At 40.2% G+C, this 19167-nt stretch overlaps 1 protein-coding gene across 2 annotated transcripts; it reads left to right on the top strand.

Annotated features, from left to right (window-relative positions):
• The first annotated feature begins 1397 nt into the window (after positions 1-1397).
• Positions 1398-18485, top strand: aifm3 (AIF family member 3). Of its 2 annotated transcripts, XM_004544524.6 has the most exons (21): positions 1398-1926; positions 6553-6767; positions 9870-10083; positions 11219-11328; positions 12135-12244; positions 12345-12389; positions 12477-12573; positions 12715-12827; positions 13282-13368; positions 13517-13608; positions 13704-13834; positions 14228-14343; positions 14598-14669; positions 14994-15057; positions 15171-15247; positions 15323-15440; positions 15543-15641; positions 15851-15926; positions 16058-16162; positions 18090-18110; positions 18255-18485. In XM_004544524.6, exons 2-21 carry the CDS (start codon positions 6737-6739, stop codon positions 18295-18297), a joined length of 1821 nt encoding a protein of 606 aa, XP_004544581.1. In that variant the 5' UTR covers positions 1398-1926; positions 6553-6736; the 3' UTR covers positions 18298-18485. The 2 variants fall into 2 exon arrangements, with proteins under 2 accessions (XP_004544581.1, XP_004544582.1); XM_004544525.6 differs by lacking the exon at positions 18090-18110.
• Positions 18486-19167: the final 682 nt, after the last annotated feature.

Below are 19167 nucleotides of genomic sequence, written 5' to 3'. Positions count from 1 at the left end.
AGAAACCTAAAATCAGCACACTAAACAATAAGTAAACAGCACTCGGGTCGGTAATGAAAATGTCCCACATTAGTTGTGAGCAGAGTCTGAGTGCTCACTGCCGTGCAGGAGTGAGTAAATGAGCAGGGGTTGCATTCTTGAGCTGCAGCTCCTCTGTGTTGAATTTCATTTCATGGGGAGGGGGCTTGGTGCCATCAGCTCCTTTTAGAGCTTAATGTACTCTGTTGCTCACTGTTTTTGTCAGAACTGATGTAAACTGTTTTGTTTTATTTCACCAAAAAAGGGCACTGATGTTTCTTTGGCTGGGCGATGTACGTTATTAGCATTTACTTACCGATTGGTTCAAATCTAATTAACAGGTTAAATCTACCCCTGATAACTGCTGGCATTAATATTTTGGCAGAGCATTTGTTTTATAAGCCAGGAATGATTCATTCACTTCTCCCTGCTCTCTTGATCTGGCTTTTTAGATACTGCAGCTCTCTGTGACCCCTGGCAATTCAATTAAACTGAGTGATGTGTCAGTGATGTCAGATGGCCTTCCCTGCACACTGGGCGAATCTGATAGTTCATCTTGTCGTGCATATCCACATGCCCCACCCTGGCTTTCACTCAAATATGCTTTTTCCATCAAACAAGAGCAGTGCGTGTGCACCTGTCAGCTGCCAAACATCAAATTAGTCCATGTGGAGAGTGGAAATGATCTAATATGATCTCTATTCTTCTATAATATGTTTTGTTTTGTTTTGTGTTTTTTTTAAAGTGAAAGCATTAGCATTCTGAAAACACCATAAAGGTTTTGGTCCTGCATGCTGATCATCACCCGTGTCACTGCTGTCATCATCATTTCCATAGAAATGAATGTGTGGTTATCAGGTGAATGACCTTGACCCATCTCTCCCACAGTGGGAGCATAAGGAATGGAAATAACTCAAGAGCTCATTTCTATAAGACTTAGTAGGCTATACCTTTGTAATCCGTCTCCATGCTACCCCCTCACTGAACCCAGGATTTACTGCAACAACTGCACTTTTAGGCTTTCTTCCTCTGCTGCACACACTGATAGAAGTGTAGCATTCACACACGCGCGCGCGCACACACACGGTAAGTGCACCTTCGGTGTTTATTTTATGTTCCCTGGTGGTCAGTGTAACTGCAATAAATCCAAACACTGGTAAGTTTTAACAGCAGATGATGCTCATGGAAGCAGCATTTACAGGGAGCAGCCAGTGTAATAGGTGGGCAGTCATTGGGGCAGTGCTTTGGGGAGGGTAGTTAAGTCTTTGATCAGGTTTAGCTGGCAAGTCAGGTCTTTGACATTTGAAGGCGAGGCTGAAAGGGTCTGAACAGAAAAGCAAGCCTGGCGCGCGTGCACTCACACACACACACAGAGAGAGAGAGAGAGAGAGAGAGAGAGAGAGAGAGAGAGAGAGAGAGAGAGCGTGTGTGTGTTTAGGAAAGAGAGAGGAGGGTTGGGTGGAGGAGAGCAGGGAACGGTGAGAATTCATGCTGTGTTAGCATCCCCTCAGCAACTCCATCAATACCGCATACAGCTGAGAAACTGGCAAAGGTCCTCCGTGCTGCGTTTTCAGGCTTGGACTGCAAAAGAGAGCAACTCCCACGACCGGTCGGCTCAGTGTGCTGCTCTTGCTGCTCCTGCTGCTGCTGAGGGGGACTCTGAGAGGGGCAGAGCGCACACACACGTACACTCACCCACACACTCACTGGAGCCTCTGCTGCATCAAGAGGAAGAAGAGGAGTGCGGAGGAGGGTACGGAGGGACACGCAGACTGGGAATACTAGAGCCAATCCGGAGAGGGAGAAGACTGCGAGGAGACCCGTGCTAATATGCTGCCGTGGTCCGCGGGGACGGCTGAGCACCAGGGACTTTGACAGGATCTCAGTGCACCTGCTCCATGCACGCGGGTAAGACCCTTCACATTCATTTTACACCAGGGACTCAGAGTTTGAGGTAATTACTTTATATGTGTTTATGTGATGCTGTGTGTGTGCGTGCGCGCGCGTGCGCGAGAGAGATCCCACTTATTTCTTCAAGTGGGTTTTGCCTGCATTGGTGCACTGTGGTCACATACAGTACTTTTAAAGGAAGTTGCTTGCTCTGGGGGCTCTTCTGTAGAGAAACACGCACTGTTTCTCTACAAATCAGTTTGTTAATAAAAACACATTCATGAGTGGAATAGATGAAAATCTTGGAGAAATTCTGATCTCTCCAGCTTCACACATATCAGATAATGTTTTCCAGTCCATATACACCAGTAACTTTTACAAAAATGAAAACAGATCAAATATATCACAGCACATCTCCAATCATAATTTGACAGCAGCCATGTGTATCTTTGTATGCGTCTGCGTGTGTGTGCTGAGAAACTGGTCACTCTCAGAACTGCTCTAAGGAAGTACAGCTGCCCTGTAGGGGTGTACACCCCTCTGAAGAACTCAGTTCCAGTTTTCCATGACATCATGGAGAGGTTATTGCTCAAAGTAGCAGCAAAATTACCTGATAGAGCCATGTAGTGCCATTGTTAACCAACTTAAGCTTTACAGACATACAAAACATATTGGCATCTGAGTCAACATAAAGCCACAGGAACTTGTCTACTTCATGAACTCTGTGCTGTTGGACAGTAAATAACACTGAATGCTTATTTGGTCTTTGTTTTCTTGAACCACGTGGCAGCTGCTGTATCATGTGAAGCAGTAAGGTTTTTTGAATTCCCCTTAAAAGCTTAATTAGGACTGTACCTGACTCTGTAATCAGGTAAATGTATACTTTATTTATCACACATTATATTCCCGTTTCTGTTGGCGTCACATGGAGCTGAATTTATTTCTTCAACTCAAAGGAAACAAAAGCAAGACTATACACACACACTGCTCTGAATAATCTGAATGAAATTCAACACACACACACACACACACACACACACACACACACACACACACACACACACACACTGGAGCCTCCTAATGGGGATTGTGGTAACTGTAATCCACACTTTTTTCTTTCATAGTCTGTGACACGTAGGCACTGGAGTAAACAGAAGTCAATCAGAAGCTTGGTGGCATTTCAGGGAACACCTTTAACTTCAGACATGGCTTGGGACACTTGCTGCACTTCCCTGTCCCTCCTGTCTCCTTTCACTGCAAACAATTAACACATGAACAGCAAAAAGACACCAACAAAAAAAGATCAAGGATTAAAATGCTTTCATTTTTATACATTTGTCAGGGGCACTGAAGACTTCATTAAATTGCTAGTAAATAAAATAAATGGTCAGTAAGAGCCTGTCAGCTCAGCAGCAGGTTTGCGCAATTGCAGGATGACTCCTCAGGCTTATCTTGCATTTCACAAACCAGAAGAGCTGACTGTGAGGGAAAGAAAGAAGCGTGGTCAAATATTAAGCAGCATGAGGCCTTTTATCAGCCAAGGATCAGAGAACTCTAACTACAGGCTAACCTGTCAGGATACCTGCCAAAGCAGGTGTTTTAAAATAGTCGAGGTGTTATGAAGTGAATGAGGCAATGAAAAGCTGATCTTCTTAGTACATATGGAGATCGCAGCATGTTCCTCTTCTGCTAACGTTACACATGCTATCACAGTTTGCGTGGTAATTTCAGTGGGTGTGTCCATCAAAGGGCTGGCATTTGTTTCACTCACGTTCACGTTATAGATCAGCCTCTTTTCCACCAACCAGGAGTTGGCATTTTGCTAATTCTCCCCTCTGACATTCCAGTAACAGGTTTTGCATTTGTAGGGAAGTGAGTGAAGCTGACAGCTTGTTTGCAGGCAGGATTATTAGCACTGCTTGGGGACAGGCCCAACAGTGAGAAAGAGTGAGGGATCTGCGTCATATGTTGTGAGGACCAAATCTGCTTAACCTACTTTAGTTTTGCACAAAATATCTTGGGTTTACTGGAGCTCCAGTATGGTAGCTATTTGTGATCCAATTTGTTGTTCATCAAAGTTTCAGTGGTGATGAATTATTTAAGGGACAACAAGCAAGGGGCAAGTTTTCCTACATTAAAATATTATCCTTATTTAAGTAAAAGTCCTGAAACAAAAACGGAAAAATAGACCCTACTTAATGATTAGCAAAAAAATGTGCACAAGTGTATTTTAGTAGCAATTTCCAATATAGGGTTTACTTAAAGGGCCATGACATACATTTGAAGAGTCCTGAGATGATTAATGAAGTGAGATCTAGCCAATATTTCACAAAAAGGCCATCTTTGGCTTTTGGTGAAGTATTGGGATAGTTTTACGTCTTTGGATTAGCAAACCATTTAAAAAGTTTATTGGGGATTCTGTCTCTTGTTGAAACACTTACAACTCATAAAGTGTTTGAACTCCAAATAATGTTTGTAGAATCTGCAGTTGTCCTTTTCATATGTGGCACACAGCAGGAGATGATACACCTCACATGCGTTCTCACTACTGGCAACACTTCAGAAGGTTTAGGGAAGAGTGTTGTCTAGTTAGAGCACACAGCAGGCAGGAGTGAAATATGCTGTGATTTCACTGGACAATACCTGTGCTATTGTTACATTGAAAGAAACTGAGCTGGCAGGTTAAAAACTGCTTAATGTACAATTAACCTGCTAAGATATTTCCATTATCAGATGCAACTTCACGCTCAGTCTACAGCGCCTTATGAAAGCAACTTTAGACTAAGAGCTAACACTGGCAAAAGGTCTTTACAAATTGCCCTTTGTAAGAGATTGCAGGTCTGAAAGGTCAAATCATCCATCAGCTTATCCAGCCTGGTTATCTGAGCTGACAGGACAAAAGGAAAGATACACTCTGGATATAACACCTCACATTACATCAACATCTCTAGCCAGTTTAGAGTCACCAGTCAACTCAACACGTATGTTTTGGGGACAACCTGGAGCACTCACAGGGCCAGGGAAACCATACAGAGAGGGGCCCAGGAGGTTCAAACCCAGTAACTTCTTTCTATGAGGTGACAGTGTTAACCACTGTACTACTGCGCCTCCCACCTGAAATGAGTCAATTTTGGACAGAGCACTTAACATCCATTTATTTATTTTTAAAAATATTTTAATTTAAACTTTTTCTGGAAATGAAGAAAAGCAGAGCATAAAATGAATATTTTTGTGTGCAGCACTAGTAGCTCAAAAATATACTTAAGTTGTCAAGTTTGGTGGTATAAACAGAGCCTGAATCCAGCATACGAGACCAGAAGGAGGAAAATAAAAGAGAGACTTTATCGCAGTTGATATGTCCAAAATAAACAGAGCCAAAATATATGGGAACAAACTGAGCTGCATTAGAGAGGAACATAAACAGATGCTTTAAATAATGGGAAGGCGGGTCTACACATACACACAGAGAGGGCTGAGAGGCAACAGGAGATTGGTGGGGATGAGCCACAACTGAACATAATCAGCACAGTTGAATACAGTTAGGGCGGGGCTAATGGAAAAACAGACCATTAAACTAAGGTTAACCTTTAAAGGAAAATAGAAAATAACACAACAATGAAATATCAAACACAGATACAAGACAGGGGAACCAGAGGGAACTAAAAATCCTAAAAAAAAAAGTGAAAATCTCAAAACCAAGGATTACAAAACTGAATCTCAATCTCATCACTAGAAAAACAATAAAACTCAAACAGAGCCCTTAAACTCAATTGCATTAACTAAGAATCCAAACCTCAGAACCTAAGGACCATCCTAAGTATCATAAGTACTTGAGTAAATCTACCTTCATCCAGAGCAAATAAATACAGTTTACATATGCAACACCAACACACTGTTAGCTGCAGATTTCTGTCCAATTAGAGGAGATCTTTCCATTTCTCATTTGTCTTCAGGAACTTTCTCTAAGCAGCGCTCCATTCAGTACTGCAAAGTTTTTTTTTTTCTAAAGTTCAAGGACATTAAGATGTGCTCAGAATATCAAGCAGTCCTTTTGGTTGAACCTCAATAGGATAATTTGGTGATGGATTGCACCACGTTGAGTGATACACCTGCCATCCTGTGTATGCTGAGATTCATAGCAGCCAGTGAGTAACTAGCTACAGTATGTGTGGGTGAAATACCAGAGCTGGCAGAAATGTGTGAGGGCAATGTGGAAACAAAACAAGGGGGATTTTAAAACTCAAGGGGCCCCTGCTTCCCTGTAAAGCGCAGTGTGACGAGAAAGCTAATAGGTGTCGGAGTGCTGTTAATATTTAACAGTTTCCCATGCAATATGCATGAACAAAGGCAACAGTGTGTGTGGACATGTTCCTAATTAACACAATTGCTTCCTTTTTACAAGCACTAACAGGTTACATAGACAAAGCTAAACAGTGGCTGGGCTCTCCTCAGGGTCTGACTTCTGCGTCCTTCACAGAGCGACATCAGCTGCACATTAGTAACACAGACATAAAGACAAATATCAGTTTGGTAATGATAAAAACAACACAAGTACATTTTCTACCGCTTGTAGTTTTAACAGCAAGTCATCACAGTGTGACGGTGTGTGTGTTGTTTACAATTTCACTCGCTCTGTGCATTCAGATTATGTGGAGGAGCTGACGTGTGCGATGGCCAGCTTGGACCTGCAGGTTCTCAGACCTCCAGCTCTGCATTACCGTTACCTCCAAAACAAGCAGCCCAGCTCCACGATCTGACTGTACCTCCCCTCCTCTCCTCTCCCCCTCTCCCTCCCTCTCCCTGGGTGTCCCTCAATCCTGGGCCCACCATGGGAGGATGCTTCTCCAAACCCAAACCAGGTAAACAGCCTGTTTGCCCAATTCAAGCATTAGTAAATTTTGTAAAATCCACAACTGCTGTATGATGTCCTTTACTTTTTTGGATATTTTTTTTGTCTTTATATACATCTTTATAAGCCTTGAGTCATCCTTCGTTTCATTATATTTTGCTTCAAAGGAGCCAGGCTTTTAATTCTTTTAAAGTGGTCTTAAGAAATGGTTTTCTGGGTTTTCTGTAGGTCTTTCAAAAATGTATTGGATTTATTGGCTGCTTTCTCTCATTTCACTCCAGTCCTTGTACCTTACCATTTTCAAAATAATGCTTTTTGTTTAACACTGTTCAACAAGGGACCTAACTCAATGATAAACCAGTGTTCATTAGAAAAAAAAACTATTTTAAATAGGCACTTTGTCACTGCCGTCCAAAAACACAAAATTTGTTCCAATTTCTTTAGCTGAATATATGAAAAATGCCAAAGGTAACAAAGACTGATGGATATAAAATTGTATTTTTGCACTAACAAGGTGATTCCCAAAAAGCTTTTAGTAAAAAAAAACATGCCATATCACAGCATGGTGCACAGTGTGTCCTTAAAAAATGTGAAGAAACTGGACAAGTGCCAGACAGAAGAAGAAGCCTGCCTATAAACTATCTGCAGCACATGAATAGTATGTGAAAGTAACGTCCTTAAGAAATAGGAAAAAATCGAACAAGACTTGGGGCACGACCTGAGTGATGCATTTAACCCTTCAGTTGTTCACCAAAGCCTCATCAGCAATGCTCTCAATTGAAGCGTGGCTGTCAAAAAGCCAAATTTTTCATTCAAATTGTTAATATGTACGTCAGGGCAGGAGAGAGGTGCAATAGTGAGTGTCTACAGCCATCTGTAAAACATGATGAAATCTCTGTTGTGGTTTGGGGCTGTTTCACTCAGTGATGTTGGGAATCTTGTTAAAACTGATGGCATTATGAATGCAGAATGTTTTTTAAAGAAATACTGTAGTCCTTGTAGTAGTTGTAAGGATAGTGAAGAAAATATAACACAATAATTATACAAAAAGCACACTATTTTAATTTTTATTCTATACAAGGTTAAAATTATGAAGCTTTTCAATGTAAATCGGGACCGTTTGGTGTCTTTGTTTGTCATTTTCAGAGCTGTTGCTTCCAAATCCTGTTATACACTTCCCCTCAGCCTCCTCTGTTTGCAGTTTATTTTGTGTGTGTGTGTGTGTGTGTGTGTGTGTGTGTGTGTGTGTGTGTGTGTGTGTGTGTGTGTGTGTGTGTGTGTGTGTGTGTGTGTGTGTGTGTGGGAGGAATTTAAATGCTCTCCCTACTGTCTTTGGTTATTAAGGACTACATACTGAGACACAAATATCTAAAACTGACATGTGTACAGTATGTGTGAGATCTGTTTATGCATCACCTCAGTGTTGGCATTGCTAAGAGGTACTCTAATAACATACTCGACTTCACATTCAGGTGCACTGAATAAGATTTCATCATCTGTTCAGAGACTCTAGTTGTATGTAAATGATGACTGTCAGGCAGCTGAACAGTAATAAGTGTTGATAACAGTGTAACCTCCAGCTACTAATGCACACTCAATGCACAACAAAGATTTACTATCTACACTGGAAAAATGTCTCAGGTCAAAGGCTGAAGTCACTTTCAAGTTCTAATAGAATGAGAAGAATAGAAAAGATTATTATTGTCACTATACACATGTACAATGCGATTTAGAGCATCTTCTACCCAGGCAGCCGTGTTAAAGCATGAGATGGAAAAGAACATTATTAACATGAAACCTATAAAGTAGCTTATTCGGATACTTTATACTATGATTTATAAATAAGGATGACTCCCACTCTAAATATACAGTAAATACTGTAGAGGATCATTTATTCACATTTATATAGAAGTGAGTAAAAAGTGGGAGTAAATTTGCACCATTAGAAAGTCTATGATGGAGGGAGGCCTTTAAAGACAAACTGCTGTACCATCTTCATTTGCCTAAAAATGTGAAGAAATACAAAAAATAAATATAAAATCTGAACATTTTACATAATTATCTATGCCATGCTTGCTACTGAGTAAATGTAAGTCTGTGCTGGGCAACTTACAAGAATTAGATCAAATATATTTATGTATGTTATAACCCTGATAACTACTTAGTCTGATCAAATGAAGCATCAGTGTGACGACGTCTTATTTAGCCTCAGATATTACAGCTGCTTCTGGAGATTCTCTTCAGCCGTGGAAAGCTTTCTCTTTCTTTTCTCCTGCAAATGCACTCACTACTATGATTTTCCATTGATTTTAATTAAGACTTGCTCAGCGGGAGAAAATTCCAGCCAGATTACTGTGTAAGAACCGGATGATCAGCACATTTTTCCAGCCGAACAGATAAAGCCTGCTGCAGTGAAAAAGGAGTTACACAACCGCTTCTTAATGTTCGCAAATACAAAGCAAACAGCAGCGCATCAGAGAAAACGGAGTGGCTCCAAAATACATAGATTAATGTGCTCCGTGCTGCTGCAGTCTGTATTTTTTGCTGTCATCTTGGGAGAGCTGAAGCTGCACTTAAATCTCCACCGCTCCCATGAATATCGCATTATTTAACGAGCATCATTTAAAAAGCCTCTTCAACCTGGTTAAATCGTATTTTTGAGAATGAACTGATGATTTTTTTTTTTTATTTAAATGCAAATTGTCAAACTATCTCCCTATTTTGGGGATTTTTATACCACATCACCAAAGAAACAACTGAATAAGAGGTATGCACTAGAAGGGAGAGAAAAAAAGAAGACAGGGTTGCACATGCTTCCTGCTTTCATTTGTTTGAGCTTTGTGGATGTCGGAGTCAATTTGTCCTAAGGTTGTAGACATCTCTCTAGGCTGTAAGGAAAATTGCTGCTATAAATTCTAGAGAAGGATAGAAATGAAATAGCACAGAACAGGTTTATGGAATAATAAAGATAGTCCACTGGTGATCGTTAGCATCAATATCCCCTGAAATCATTTTCATTTTAAACCTTCACACCATAATTCTGCATCAACTGCATTTATTCAGCTGTGCGTTTTCGCACATTTTCTGATTGGACCATGTCTCTGCTGTGCAGTTGAAGTAAAAGTGGAACTCTCTCTCCTGGATAAAGAAAAAGAGGTGGACGGGTTGTCGCCTAATGGCAAAGCGAGCCCCTTTGCTGAATGCAGACCTAACGGGGCCCTGGCTCACGGCTCTGACGATGACTCCACCCTGCTCCCTCTCTACCACAAACCCCGGGACTATGTGGAGGCCTCTGTGTGCCACGTTAAAGATCTGGAAAATGGACAGTAAGAACGTGATCACGCAGCTTTTTTTTATTCACTTACCTGTTGATGCACATTTTAAATATGTTAAAATACTGAAGGAAAGTAAAGCTTGGGAAGTATTGAATTAAGTAAGACTGTCTTAAATTGTGAGATCAGGATTGTGTTTCCTTTTCCGTTAAGATAAGGCGAAATTTCATTTCCCAGCGTTAATGGTAGTTAAGAACTAAATTGTGAGGACGTTTGGAGGTCACCCAGAATGAATGAATTCTTTGTTTTTAGTGTTTTTAGGTGACCTGCATAGATGTAGCACAAATACAGTGCCTCCTGTTTAAAGTGCAGAAATTGTTTGTTAGAAGCATCCATGACCAAACACATGCAGTTATAGCCATACACACTGGGATAGTGTTGTAGTTTTGTACATGAAACAATGAGTTTTAAATCAATTAATCAAAATTTGGCTGAAGTGCAGACTTTCTGCTTTAGCTCAAACTTTAACAGAAGTACTGAATTAACTGTTTAGGAATTAAAGACATCTATTATACATAGTGTCTGATGTTCAGAAGCTCAAAAATAGGTTGGACACTTGAGTGACAAGCAGTTTAATAACTAGGTGAGGCCAGTTCCCACGTAATTTAATGAAAAACTGAGCAGATGAAAGATCTGGACTTGATTCCCAGAACTTGATGATAGTGGTGATAGTTCACCAGGACTGACTATATGAAGTCCAAAGAGATGTCACTCTGCCTCTAAAAGATGATCTTTTTACACTCAATCATGTTACTGACCTGTTACCAGTTAACCTAGTTACCTACAAAATGTTCCTCCAGCTGTATCTATTAAGTACCGCTTACTTTTCCAGCCTTTTGTTTCCCCCATCACACCTTCTATATTTTACTGTGAATAAAATCTCATAAAATATCAATTTATGCGAATTGCACATTATTGTGCTTTATTTCTATGTTTACATTTTATACAGTGTCCCAATGTTTTTGGAATTGAGGTTGTAAAATCCTTTCAAAGTAAAGTTTACACATCAATCACATCATCAATCACATCTTAGCTGTTTGAGTTGGTGCACAGAGGCAAAATTACAGAAAGCGTGTCATTGTCCAGTTACTCTGGATCTGACTATCATTTTATTTTGTGTGCTTGACAGAATGCGAGAGGTTGATTTGGGAAGCGGCAGGGCTCTGTTGATTAAAGAACATGGGGAGTTCACAGCCATGGGCCACAAGTGTCCACACTATGGAGCACCTCTGGTTAAAGGTGAGATATATATTTTTAGTTATGGAGTGACGGGGCGAGTTCGATGTCTGCACATAGTGTTCCACAGTGGATGAGAAGGCTGTTTCCCTGCACCCTCAGAAGGGGGAATAGGTCCTGACCATCGTTTGTGCTGAATGACAATCAAGTGTACTGATCTTTTTTGAAGTTACTTGGCGTGGTGCTTAAAAGTGTTCTGCTGAAGGACTTTAATACTCATATTGGCAACAACAGTGTGACCAGGAGGGGTATGACTGGGAGGGGCAGCCTGACAGATCTGAACCTGAGTGGTGCTGTGTTACTAAACTTATGTGCTAACCACAGTTTGTCCATAACAAACACAATGTTTGAGCATGAGAATGTCAGTAAGTATAATGAACCCCAGGACACTCTATGATGATAGATTTCGTGATTGTTTGCTCAACCAGTCTATGTGTTTTTTCCTGTGGGCAATGCTTTGAGGGTAGGGAGTAACTAAGGGCCATTCAGTCCCCGTATAACCACAGCAAGAGCTTGGTCCACATTGCCAGTAGTAAACCTGTTACCAGTAAAAGCTGGACTCAAAGACCAGGACTGTTCTTTGTCAGTGATTCTGTTCATGACTTTTATGGATTTTCTAGGTGTAGACTAGTGATGGAGGGTTTCTGATTTAGTGGCCTCAGGATGAAATCTCTGGTCCTTGCAGATATTGTGATTCTTCTGTCCTCATCAGGCAGTGACAGTTGAGTGTGAAGTGGATGAGATGTCTGGATGTCGCTGCTTAGACTGCTAAACAAAATGTATGGATGGGCCATATGCTGTTATTTCAGGTGTGCTGTCCAAAGGACATGTGCGTTGTCCCTGGCATGGTGCATGTTTCAACATTGCAACAGGAGACATTGAGGACTTCCCTGGACTGGACAGCCTGCCCATCTTTCAGGTGACCTTCCACACTGGTGCTACCTCTTAACACATTTCCTGCCTAATCATCTTTTTAATGATCATCAAAAAGTGTACACATCACATAATTCTGTTTGCAGGTCAGAGTTGAAAAGGACAAGGTGATCATTCGGGCAAACAAGCAGGTAACACGAAGAAGAAGATGAAGAGTTCATGCAGGAAAGTCAGCTGACCACCTGATTGACCTAGGATCTTTCTTTAATGATTTTCAGGCTCTTCAGTCACAGAAAAGGTCAAAGCCCATGGCCCGATGTTCAGCAGTCATTAACTCCAACACAGGATTCAGCCATGTTCTCATTATTGGCTCAGGTTAGTGTGTGTGTGTGTGTGTGTGTGTGTATATCCTCTTTATTGTTTTATGTCTCACAGCTGACCCTAAATAACTCCATCTTTCTTTGAGTTTCTTCTTTGCAATGTTATGTGCATCTGTTTTGGTTAACTTACTGGCAGGTCCAGCCGGTTTGGTGTGTGCAGAAACACTGAGGGAAGAGGGCTTCACGGATCGCATTGTCATGTGCACTATGGACAAACATCCTCCATATGACAGGCCTAAACTGAGTAAGGTTTGTACACAGACCCTGAACACATACAATGAGATAGACCTCACTTAGCCACCAAAGTTACATAACAGACCGCAGAGGTGCTGCTGTGGTCAGCGCTGCTAAAACAATTCTTTGAGGAAAAGCTACACACTTCAGAACAACCAACAAAGCAAAGGAAAATGGCTTGTACATAAAAAATATATATAAATAATTCATAATTCCAAATATGACTAAGATTTTCAGTCATATCTGGTGTAAGAACACACTTTAAAGGCTGCCAAGTCAAAAAGAGACTGCCTATTACTTCTGTGACTAGAATGACTGCAGGATCTGTTGTGTTTTTACAACAGGCTGAATATGATTAATTGTGACTTTGCAGTTTCGAGCAATAGCGTGGGAATGAAAGGGTTAAATGACATTTCTAGACTTTGTTCCAACTGTTTGCTTTGCTCAGTGCTAACTTGCTACCCCTCAGTCCTTAGAGAGCACGGCAGAGCAGCTGAGACTGCGCTCCATGGACTTCTTGCAAGATCATGACATTGAACTTCTCAAAGAGAAAGAGGTGATTAATATTTAAATGTTTAATTAATCATTCATTAATGTTTAATGATATGTATATATCTGTTTTTTGTTAGGACTGTTTTTAAAAAAAGAAACTGAAGGAAAACTTCAATTTACACCTTCATTGTTTTTGTTTTGTGTTTTTTTAGGTGGTGGCAATAGATGTGAAAACACAATCTGTGATATTTGAAGATGGCCTGAGGATGGAGTACAGGAAACTCTTTATTGCTACAGGAAGCAAGTAAGCAAAAAATATTCTTTTCTCGTGATGCCAAAGAGCTGAGAATGTAAATGAGTAAACTGACACCCGATTGTGCTCCTGTTCCTGCTTGAAAGACCAAAACCAATGAACTACAAGGGCAAAGATGTCAGGAATGTGTTTCACCTCAGGACGCCCGAGGATGCTAACAGCATAGCGTGGCTAGCCAACAACAAGAATGCAGTGATTGTGGGAACGTCATTTGTGGGTGAGACAAAGACACATTTATAAACATATTGTTTTCATAACATTTAAATTCGCAAAAAAGATTTTCTCAGAAAAGAAAAGTATCAGATATTCAAATTTTTATCTTTTATTTAACAGATAAAACTAATATATTGATACACTGTACAGTTTTTAAACATTATATTATATTCTTTCATTTATTGTTTTATTTATATATTAATTCATTCAGACATTATATATTTCTTTATATATTAACTACTATTCATTGCTCATGTTTTTTTCACAGTACAGCTTTGCATATAAAAAAATTGTCCACTCATTTCCAAAGGTGTTAACTCTTAATGTATTACTGTTTTGTGTCATCCTGCATTAACTAGTGTGTATGTTAAGTGCTGTTTATTCATTATGACGGCAGGTATGGAGGTGGCTGCAGCTCTGACTGACAAGGCCCACTCAGTCTCTGTCATCGGGATCGAGTCGGTCCCTTTTAAAAAAGCTCTCGGGGAGAAAGTAGGGAAAGCCATAATGAAGGTAGAGACGCCCTCCTGGGAAATCAAGCTTTTCAGAACATGAAGCACTTCCACAATTCTATCATCAGCATTCTCCCTGAGAGGAAACTATTAGTTAAAATGCAAATCATGTTTCGCAGGTCAATACTGCGCCACAAATGGGAGTGTAAATCTTCTCATTAGCGGCGATTGATCATGCAGACACATGAAAATTCAGCGGTGAACTTTTTCTCTCTCTGTTTTCGAGTATTCACTAGAACCGTTTTGTCTTCGCAGCTGTTTGAGGCAAACAGGGTGAAATTCTACATGCTGAACGAGGTGTCAGAGATGGTTGGCCATCATGGACAGGTATTCAGAAAGTGAGAGAAACAGCACAATGCTCGGACGCACTATTGTCTCTTGTTTGACAACGTGGCAAAACTCAGATAAGGAGATAGACATTGTGTCCACTGAACTTGGGATATTGAAGATTGCATCCATCTCTTGGGGGAAATGATCTAAATAACTTTGAGAGACGCCGTGACTTTACATGTATAATCCCATTTCTCAGTAAAAAAAACTAACTGAATAAAAATACCAGTTTTTATATTAACATTTATTTTGCGTGAGAGTTGTTAGCATATCAATAGATACACTAGCACATAACTGCAAGCTGTTTTTTCCCTGTTACAGTTGAAAGAGGTTGTACTGAAGAGTGGAAAAGTCCTGCGGGCAGATGTGTGTGTCATTGGAGCAGGTGATATGAAACATAATACAGAATATGTCCTTATTGTCTGTCATTAATTATCTAAAAATTACTTTGGTGACATTAAAAGTGTGTTTTTGCACTCTTGCTCTGCTCTCCTGCAGGAAGCGTTCCTGCAACAGGGTTCCTGAAACAGAGCGGCATCCACTTAGACTCCAAGGGCTTCATTACTGTAAACAAGGTGCTGTGCAGAGCCTGGAGCCTCACTTAAACTCTTTGACTCCCATTTCGTTAAATTCTTCCATCTTTCTTCCAGAATATGCAGACAAATGTTGATGGGGTCTTTGCTGGAGGAGATGTGGTGATGTTTCCTTTCCAACCACGCAACAACAAGAAGGTGAACATCCCTCACTGGCAAATGGCTCATGTCCACGGTGAGTTTGTTGTAGCATGTTCTTGACTGCATTCATACTCCATAACTAAGGCTTTTATAACTCAACTATGTCAATGTTTGTGGTTTCCACTGGCACTAACAGGAAAGGTAGCAGCTCTTAGCATGATGGGCAGAGCCACTGAGGTCAAAACCGTGCCTTACTTCTGGTCAGCCATGTTTGGGAAGACCATACGCTATGCAGGTAGGCGGGCCTTCCAACCATCTTTAGTGTTTGCTTTAGCCTGAAAATTTGTGTTAAGAGGAAGACTGACTGTGAAAAAAAGATCAGAGACTGAGAGGAAATGCGTGTGCCCTGAAATATTGGTACTACACTGCCATCTAGCTGAACAAAAATGAAGCCCGTGACCAAGAATTAGGCCTGAGTCGGATTATTTGTTTCTATTTGTGGAGGTTATGGTGACGGATTTGATGATGTCATTATACAAGGAGATCTGGATGAACTGCGCTTTGTAGCATTTTATACAAGGTAAGATTCCTAGAATTTTTCTGATATCTTAGTACGCTTGTGTGTTGTTGTTCTTTAACTATTGTGAACTAATATTTATCTTTTATTGTGAAGGTACCTTCTCATTGTTTCCTCCTCTGGTCCATCTATAGGAGTGAGGAGGTGGTTTCTGTCGCCAGCATGAACTATGATCCCATTGTATCCCGAGTGGCAGAGGTCCTAGGATCCGGAAAGACGATTAAGAAGCGAGATGTAGAGTAAGTGTCCTTCCGGACCAGAATCTGGTCGTGGTTACAATAATAGTTTTGGTGTCTAAGGTTTATGTTAAAGAAATACCTGACAAATGTTTTCAATCTGACAGAAACCACAGTGAGAGATGGAGTTTATAATCATACGAAGTTTTCTGTGAGCCAAATAAATTGTTTTATTTGAACACACTACAGAGCAATTATATATTTAGATATTTTACATGATTTATTGATATTTTAAAACTGTATTTTAAGAATTACACATTTTCCCCACTAACTATATACACTCTTTTGACAATTAGTTAAACCCTGCTGGCACCAGGTTGAATCTCTCGTTCCACCACATCCCAGTGGTACCCAGTTGGTAGTAAGGAGCTCAAAGTGTGCCAAGAAAATATCCCCCACAGCATTACAGCACCCCTACCAGCCTGGACCGTTGATACAAGGCAGGATGCATCCATGTGTCCATGTTCTTTATGCCAAATTCTGGCCCTGCCATTTTAATGTTACAGCAGAAATTGAGACTCATCAGACCAGGCAAAGTTCTTTCATTCTTCTATTGCTCAATTTTGGTGAATATTGTGTCTCAGGTGAGCATGAATTGTAGTCTCAATTTCCTGTTTGTAGCTGACAGGAGTGGCACCGTATGTGGTCTTCTGCTACTGTAGGCCATCTGCTCCAAGGTTTAATGTGTTGTGCATTCATTCATGCTCTACTGCATACCTTGGTTGAAATAAGGGGTTATTTGAGTCACTGTTCCCTCTCTGTCAACTCGAAGCAGTCTGGTCATTTTCCTCTGTCCTCTGGATGTTTTTTGTGTAAACTCTAGAGATGGTTGTTTGGGAAAATCCCAGCAGATCAGCAGTTTCTGAAATACACCAGCCCATCTGGTACCAACAACCATGCCACGTTTAAAGTCACTCAAATTCACCTTAATTCCTCGTTCAGATGCAGAGTTTGAACTTAAACAGGTTATCTTGTCTCCATGCCTAAATGCGTTATGTTGTTGAGATGTGATTGGCTGTTTAGGCATTTGTGTAACAAGCAGTTGAACAGGTGTACCTAACAAAATATTCATTGACTGTATAGCAAATACACTGAGTACATTTGCATTTTAAGAAAGAACCAGCATAGTTATGAAGTATTTAAATAGTTTAAGCAGTTGTAATTTCCATGTTTCACTTTAACCACCAATAATATTATTGATATATAATATTATACTACTATTATGCCTTTAACTGTATATAAATTCTAAAAAGAATTAATTGCTTGTGATGCTCTCTATTATGAGTAAACATTAACAGTAATATAATATTAAGTAAAACTAGAACAAGACCAAACAACTAGAATTTGTTTAAAAGGGCTGCTAGAAAAACCCAACTTCTCTCAATAAAGAACAGGGCAGCACATTAAAGTGGGGATGTTTGTTTATAAAGCATAGCAGCATGTTTGGTGAAAACCAAACAATGCACATAAGCACAAACACATCATAACAACTATTTGCACAGTTTTGGAGGGGTGATGAAAAAATCAGATAGTCACACAGACAATGATTACTTCAAGTTACTGCTGCTAAAGGTGGTTCAACAAACTACTGAATCATGGGGTGTGCTTGGAGTTTCACAGGATTTCAGAAAGTCCTGTGAAAACTTTTTTTTTCATGACTGTGCAGCTATAGGATTAAAAACTGTGATGGTAACACAAAGCTTTAATCACAATTAATACTATGAAATTACACACACTGGTTAAGGAGCCTCTGTGAGAGGGTTTACAAATCAGTTTCTTGACTATTATCAGGAACTGCTGGATCTGTTAAATGCAGCAGAACCGTACCGTAATGATGTTGCTGGAATCCTGTGTCCACTTTTTCCTTGTTTTTGTGACCATACTGTTGTTGTGTCTTCTGTTTCTAATAATGCTTGCAAAAAACCTGAAGGATGTTAACACGACTTGGCAAGTATGGAAAAATATCTGCTTTTTCTCCTTTCTGCTTCACGCATTAACAGCCACTCACAAGGAGCTGTAATTTATCAACTAACGTGTGATTTTGTTGGCATGTTTTTGTTTGTATGTAATGGGATTTTATGTGTGTGTGTTTTAGGACTGGAGACATTTCTTGGTTGATTGACAAAGGCTCTCAATGACTTCCCATCTGAAGTTCCCAGTCCCTTTGGACACCTCCATATGGACACTCATGGTGCTGAGATACTGAGCAGCTATCACAGTCTATTCACAACACACACAAACCTGCTGATATGACTGTCTGTTTGGGACATGCTTACCTGAGGACATCACTTTTTCTCCTAAGAGATACTTTAAAATAACAAAAGGAGCCACGCACGACCTGAAAACACTGAGTGACTGTGTCGGCAGGTCTTTTATTATCGATGTTGTCTTGTTTCACAATGAAGCAATACCGGTATCAGCCTCTGTGCTGCTGCAAGATGTATCTACCTGTACACTTTGTTTATAAGAAGCCAGGGAAGGGCAATGAGTTTTTTTGTACAGATAATATTGTAAATAGTTATAATCCTGAATGCACTGTAACAAAATAAGAGCATACATTTTCCAGTGAATGACAGACGTGGTCGTATGCTTGCATACAGGCCGTAGATCTGCATGGTATAACTTGCTATAACAGGAGTTAAATTAAGCCCCAAATAGTAAAAAAAATTTTTTAATGTAGACACATGAGCAAAGCTTAAATCTGCAATAAAAACAAACTGTGTTACCACTTCAGCACAAGCCTGAATGCAGCTTTTAACCTACTTACCAACTCTCACTCGCAGCGTTAATTTGTGATTTATTATAATGGTTAGACTCACAGCTTACCTCTCTGTTATGGTTGCCTTGCTAGTAGAGTGCACAAATGGAATTCTTATTCTTTGATCACATACTAGTGCTTGCATTGTAGATTCGTGTATTTTCTAACAAGTAGGTATAACCCCTCGGAAATGAATAGTGAGCAATAGTAGCTTAAGGTTAATTTGCATAGCCGTCACCCCTGTAGAGAC

The sequence above is a fragment of the Maylandia zebra genome, linkage group LG12, assembly GCF_041146795.1.
Source record: "Maylandia zebra isolate NMK-2024a linkage group LG12, Mzebra_GT3a, whole genome shotgun sequence".
Lineage (NCBI taxonomy): Eukaryota > Metazoa > Chordata > Actinopteri > Cichliformes > Cichlidae > Maylandia > Maylandia zebra.
This window is presented reverse-complemented; position numbering and strand designations above follow the sequence as displayed.